General features: G+C 46.0%; 1 protein-coding gene across 1 annotated transcript; it reads left to right on the top strand.

Annotated features, from left to right (window-relative positions):
• Window positions 1-389: 389 nt before the first annotated feature.
• Pole4 (DNA polymerase epsilon 4, accessory subunit) lies at window positions 390-6,019 on the top strand. Its single transcript, XM_050164975.1, has 4 exons — window positions 390-740; window positions 1,191-1,275; window positions 1,938-1,979; window positions 4,933-6,019. The coding sequence occupies exons 1-4, from the start codon at window positions 522-524 to the stop codon at window positions 4,944-4,946; spliced, it is 360 nt and encodes a 119-aa protein (XP_050020932.1). The 5' UTR covers window positions 390-521; the 3' UTR covers window positions 4,947-6,019.
• The last annotated feature ends 856 nt before the right edge of the window (window positions 6,020-6,875 follow it).

Genomic DNA, 6,875 nt, shown 5'->3' on the forward strand with positions numbered 1-6,875 from the left:
GATATACCCTACGGAAACACAAATTCATTCAGCCCTCTTTTTTTTTTTTTTTTTTTAGGCGTAAGGCGATCGCTGTTCTGATGCAATCCATGTTTGAACAATCACAGACACCACAACTTGCTCTCCAAGTCCACACAGCTTTTTGCAGTGGTTACCTCACCCTGGACTGAACTTCTTCCGTTTCTGCCTGTCAAACGTCCCAGTCCATCTAAAACATGTGGTGACGCCCATGGTGACTCCCGGCCAGCCCAAAGCTAACCTCCCACCGCGGACTGAGGCTCCGGTTAGGCATCCGGACTTCCGGCTCCGCCAGGCCACACCCGGCCGCTTCCAGGCTGCAGCCGCCCGGAAGGCCACACCAGACGCTAGACCCAGAGAGGGCGTTTCCGGCGCGCCCCGCCTCGTGAGGACCTAGCCACGCCCACTCCGAGGGGCGTGGTCTCCGACCGGCGCGGGAAAAGGGGCCGGCGCCGCGTGTGCGCGCTCAGCCGGCGATCGCGCGCAGGACGTTCGGGGTGGGGATGGCGGCGGCGGCGGCGGCGGCGGCTGGGAGCGGGACGCCCAGAGAGGAGGAGGCTCCTGGAGGGGAGGCCGCGGCTACGCAGGCCCAAGCCCCGACGACTGCACCCAGGGCTGGGCTCTCCAGGCTGCCTCTGGCCAGAGTGAAGGCTCTGGTGAAGGCGGACCCTGACGTAACGCTCGCGGGACAGGAAGCCATCTTTATCCTGGCGCGTGCCGCGGTACGGCGGGAAAGCAAGGGCGCCGGGGTCGGGGGGAGTGGCGCGAGGGGGCGTGGCTCGGGGCGTGGCCTGGCGGGCCCAGGTGTGCCCACCTGACTTGTCAAGAGGCCTGGGAAGGCGTTTGCAGGGCCCTTTGAGTTTGTTTGCCACTCGCGTCTTAACGAGGGCCCACTCAACTTTAGTGTGCGTCTCCGGTGACTCACGTGGAACCCGAATGGGTCCACAGTGATTGAGTGGGGTGGATTCATAAGTATCAGCAGGAGGAGGATGAACCGGCTAGTCTATTAGGGGAAGGAATAGCAGAAGTATCTTCATGAAGTTAAGGGCAACCTTAGCTTCTAGAACTTTCCAGTATGGTAGAATCGCTCTCACCCTTCGTGCTCCGCTTATACACAAGGTCACCCCCCTCCCCCCAATCAACTAATCTTTCCTCTGCTTGTTTGCTCGCAGGAACTGTTCGTGGAGACTATCGCGAAGGATGCGTACTGCTGTGCTCAACAAGGAAAGAGGAAAACCCTCCAGAGGAGAGATTTGGGTAAAATCCCTGGGGTTCCTCAGGGTGCACACGGGAACCATGGGCTAGGTTGGCTTTTTTTCTTGATTCGTTCGTTTTGGTTTTTCGAGACAGGATGTCTCCGTGTAATAACACCTAGCTAGAACTTTGCTCTGTAGACCAGGCTGGCCTGGAACTCACAGAGATCCACCTGCCTCTGCCTCAGAGTGCTGGGATTAAAGGCGTGCGCCATCACTCCCTGCCGGCTAGACTTTCTTACACCTGGTTCACAAGGCATCACAGGCCTGGGGAAGTTTGGGTTTCGATTTGTTCATCTAGCAGGCAACCCTTGCACATGCGTAAGCTTTTACAGACCGTATCTCTCACTTCTGTCTTGCCAAGCTCTTTTTCTTTAGAAAGAGTAACTTTAGAGTGGAGAGAAAAGTGGATTTAGGTACTAAACAGGGCTGTAGGAGGTCTTACGACTAGAGAGTGTTTGCCTGGGCTTTTATAGGGAGACAGTTAATACGTAAGAATTAATAGTGTAAAAATGGATCTCACAACATCAAGGGATATATTTTATAATAATGTCCTTTGCATAAAACCCCATATCTTTATGCAAATAAAGATTGTGGACTGTATTGTTTTGGGTCTGAGGTCCAAGTGCCAAGAGCCAATCAATATTCCTTTTTCTTGTGTTTCAGATAATGCAATAGAAGCTGTGGATGAATTTGCTTTTCTAGAAGGTGAGTTCACCGTTAGCACAGATTTTTTTCCTTGCAGGTGATGTGAGTTCAAACCTTACAGAAACAAATGCCTGCTTTTCCTCTGTACATGGAAACAGTTCTCCCTGCTTCCTATTTAAAAAAAAAAAAAAGAAAGAAACATTTTCCATTCTTGGGAGTTAGAGAATTCTGGGGAATTGTTAGCTTAAAAGGAGAAGGGGAGTATAAAAACACTGGCGGAGTTAGCAGGATTTAGAGTTTGAATCCTATGTAAATCTCCATCCCTAAATATCAGCCTTGCCCCTTGTCGTGTTAGGAATTAGAAACAATTTGTAGATTTTTTAAAGATTAATTTTTATTTATGTGTCTGTGTTTTTGTTTGAGTATATGATATGCCACACGTGTGCAGGTACTCAGGGGGTCAGAAGCGGCATCCAATCCCCTGGAGCTGGAGTTACAGGTGGTTGTGAGCTGCTAAACAGTGCTCTGGAGGAGCAGCAACCCTCCAATCACTGAGTGATCTCTCCACCCTCAGTTCCTAACTTTTAAAGATAGGGGCTCCTGTAGCTCAGCACCGTGAACTCAGCTTCAAGTGACCTTTAATTCCTTTTCTTCATCACCTCCCATGTGGTAGTAAATAATAATAATAATATAATGATCTGATGCTCGTTACTTACTCTTCACTCTGTTCTGCCTCTCTGTCAGCCTGTGTCCTGGCACTCTATATGTTCTTTTCAAATGTCTTCTAAGATCCCTTCCCAGTGGTTGCTTCAAGTCTAGATTTTTGAGAATTCTCCTTAAGTTGTAGATCTTTGTCTTTCCACCTTCAGTTAATGGTCATAGCCCAGTATATGGTCATCCTTGGCAGTGTTCTGTATATGCTTGAAGAGAATATTCTAGTTGCTAGGTCCAAGGCCAAGGGATACTGTGCAGATATTCTGTTTTGTTTACTTATTTTACTTATAGCCTGTTAAATTCTTCAGTCACAACTGCAGGTTATTTTCACTTACAATTCTGTTTCTGTTTTTTATGTAAGACCACGTGGTTAGGTTTGTAAAAGTTCAAAATTATATTGTTTGTGACAATATTTAATATATAGATTGACTGATGTTGTTTCTAGTAGTGATTTTGAGGCTCCCGCTTAAAGGGTGTTATTCCACCTTCCCATTTGGACAGACTCTTGAGGTTTGATGTTGCTTCCCTCAGCCTGCCAAACAGCCACTCAGCCGTCTCTCAGATTGGCAGATGCCTTCAGGGCCACCACAGCTTTGGAGCTGGCCTGATTTTGTGACTTGGCCCTCTCTAGGTTGCAGGTTTGTGTGATGATTTGTTTTCAATTATTGAGAAATTTTATTTTTATAATAAGTTTAGCTTTGTTCCTTGCTCTCAACAGAGATTTGCCAAAGTTGCAAGGCATGGTGGCTCATGCTTGTAAATCCCAGACCTTAGGACACTGAGGCAGGAGGATTTTAAATTTGAGGCCAGCCTGTGCTACAAAAAACTCCAATCCATTCTAATCAGTGACTTGCTTCCTCAGACAACAACACAAAATCCCAAAGAAATTTATGATTTGTTTTTAGTTAAAAGTGTCTCTGGTTTGATTTTTTTTCTAATGTTTAGTTCCCTGAAATATGCTTTATTATATAATTAATAACTTTGGCCTCTCCTTGTACTGTGTAGGCTCCTTTAGTGCTTTTTCTGTGCCAACATGGGAGGGTAGTAAGGCTTCTTGGGGAGCTGTGTGTCTGGAAAGCGGTGTGTTGTTGCTCTGCAGCCTTCCTCCAGGGTGGATAGAAGAGGCAGTGGATGTCATGCCCAGGCCCTACAAGCCAGAGTGCAGAGTACCCCCTGGCGTGCGCTTGCCAGAGGCTGCTCTGGTTTCCCCAGATAGGCAGGTCACTCCTGTGCTTTTTACTTCTTCTTTTCCATATATGTTTAACTCCCTAGCTTCTGCCAAGGGAGGATTGTAAGAGGCATGTGGGGAGGCAAGCCTGTGTCACATGGGTCCTGAGCTCCTTTCCTCTCACTTCTGTGTCAGTCCTGGTAACCGGGTCTAGTGCAGTGGTTCTCAGCCTTCCTAATGCTGCAGCCCTTTCAGACAGTTCCTCATGTTGTGCTGACCCAACCATAAAATTATTTTTGTTGTGACTTCATAACTGACTTTGTACTGTAATAAATTGTAATTAAATATATTTGGAGATAAGATAAGGGGTTGTGACCCATAAATTGAGAACCGCTGGTCTAGGGCCTTCTGCTGGTTCTGTGGTGGGAGATAGTGCCTCTTTCTTGCATCCCCCTCTCTATCAGGCGCAAGTCTTTTTTGCTCTATTTATAAATACGCTTCAGTGAGATGCTGACCATTCCTTTTCTGTTGTTGAATTTGCCCACCTGCTATTGGATCTTGGTTCTCTGTTGTGGATTTATGTCTTTTTAAAAGCTTTTTCTCTTTTGGATAGAATCTTGGAGGGTATGCAGACCTGTGTGCTCAGGTGCCCAGTGTAACCTAGGACCTTCTGAGAAGAGATTAGAGGGACTGGAGAGATGGCTCTACTTTAGTAGAGGCTCCCAGTTCAGTTTCAGTACACACACTGTGACTCTAGCTGCAGGGCATCTTGATGCCTTCTTCTGGTCTAATTGGGCATTGTATATGCACACTCACATACAAAAATACATGTAAATTATAAATGTTTCGCTTAGAGAACCTTTATCGGTTTTTAATGTTCACTGAGTAATGCCTCAGTTATTTAGCTCTCCCCAGCTTTAACTCCAGCCCCGAGTCCAGTTCTGTGCACTGGTCTTAGTCCCAGATGACTACTTCTCCAATGACATCTCCCCGCGGGTCTTTTGACCAGTGTTCTTCATTGCTCAGATTGGAACTGCTATTATCAGGAACGCCCATGTGCTTTAACTTTGCCCAGTGTGTGACCCCCCAGGCTGAGACACCGTGCTTTACACATTGCCCTTTCTGCTTTAGGTACCTTGGATTGATTACAGAGCTGGATGACTTGGTGAGCCTTTGCTGCATCCTTCATCTTTCCCTGTGCAAGCCTCAGCTTTGGAGAGAGTCTGCGCATGCACACAATCTTCTTCTACTTTACTCAAGCTGCAGAGATCTCCACAAAGTCTTCCCTTCCTCAGTCTTCCACAGCCTGGATGTAGCCTACGCTGCTTGGGGCAGCGATGAGAGGACTGTTCCGCATAAGTGTGGCTCAGTGAGTGAGGAGACCAGAATAAAGGTCTTTGGTCAGCTTCGCTCCTGTGTTTTATGGTCCTGCCTTTGCTCTTGCCCTGTGACTGGAGAACCCTGTGGTCAGGCACAGATGTTTCCTCATCTACCAACCATCCTGAGTCAACGTTTTTATTAACTTTGTTCTTTCTCAGCATGTCATTGGAATGTGGGTCTATAATTTATGGGATACCGTAACTCCTCCTTAGGAATCGAATCAATGTGGTCCTAAGTTTTTTTTTTTTTCCTAAGTTTTATTGAAGTATAATTCATGTGTCATAAACAATTTAAACTGTAAAGTTCAGTGTTTCTTTAATATTCATAGGTATGTGTAGCGACATTTTGAACATCTTCCTGTGAACAGATTCACATGAGTCTTTTGTTTGACAAGATTTAGATTATGTTATTTAAATTTTATCTATGCTATCATATGTATTTGTACCCTTTCCTTTAAGTTGTGAGATATACATAATATAAAGCTTCCCATTTGAGCTGCTTTCCAGTGTGTTCTCGGTGGCGTTGAATATATCAGTGTCGCGTTGCACAACCGTCGTCATCCTTCGCCTGCAGAGATTTGTCATAACGGTCTCAGCCTGGAACATCAGGTGCATGGAACACTGACTTCCTTTCCCTTTCTCTTCCTGTGCCTGTGTGAGGTGTGGGTGGTGTATCTGGAGCATTTAGAATGTTCAGGAAGGCAACAGAAAGCCTTGGCTGGTGCTTCTTACAGTATTCTACAGTGTAGATATCTTTTAATACCAAGTCTGAAGGCTGTTTTCTCTAGAATAATAAACTCAGTTTTGTAACATGTTAAAAATAAACTTTCAGAAAAATACTAGGTTTATAGAAAGCGTGTTTGGGTCCTGCTTACAGAGTCCCCGTGGTTGACATTTCAGTGTTACCAGGAACTGACATTAACGGGTTACTGTTTGTTCAGTTCAGGTTTTTATTTGAATTTTACTACTTTTCCATTAGTATCCTTTGTTTTGAGAGCTAATCCAGAGTATTAAATTATTCTTGCTTCTTTTCTCTCCCCAGTCTTTCAAGTTTGTTAGTTTTGTTTTTAATTTGTGTGTGGTTGCACATGCAGAGATCTGCTGTTGTGTGGGTTCCAGGGACAGACTCGGGTCATCAGGCCCCAATGGTTGGGCAGTGAGTAACTGCTTTACCTGCTGTTCTGTCTTGCCAGCTCTGTTTCCTTGTCTATCTGTCTGTCTCCTTTTTAACTGAGTGTGTGTGCCTGTGCCTATGAGAGCAGGAGCAGATTTGTAAGTGCCAGTTATTTACTTACCGGGACAACGTCACCCGATATGGTTGTGAGGAATTAAATCAGGCTGGTTGGAGGGGCTGCAGCACAACTGAGGCTGTGACAATTTTATTGAGAGCAATCAGACTTTGTATACTTTTATCAGAAACAGAACATAATGGCACTGCCAGGATCAGTACAGTTGTATTGCCAGAATACAATGAAATTTGCAAGCTGTACAGGTTATTGTACAAGGTTATTGTCTAAGACCAATTCTCCTGTCAGGTTTCCATGCTTCCTTGGCTTCTGAGGGAACATACAGGGAAACACAGAGTGGCCTGAACGCTCTACTGCCTGAGGGAGTGTGCCAGTCTCTCAGGAACTGGAAGGCACACAGTGCTCAGGAGCCACAGACGCTAACCTGAAAACCTCTGACGACTGCCTC

The sequence above is a fragment of the Alexandromys fortis genome, unplaced genomic scaffold (assembly GCF_014885135.2).
Source record: "Alexandromys fortis isolate MF-2015 unplaced genomic scaffold, M_Fortis_MF-2015_v1.1 scaffold_138, whole genome shotgun sequence".
NCBI lineage: Eukaryota > Metazoa > Chordata > Mammalia > Rodentia > Cricetidae > Alexandromys > Alexandromys fortis.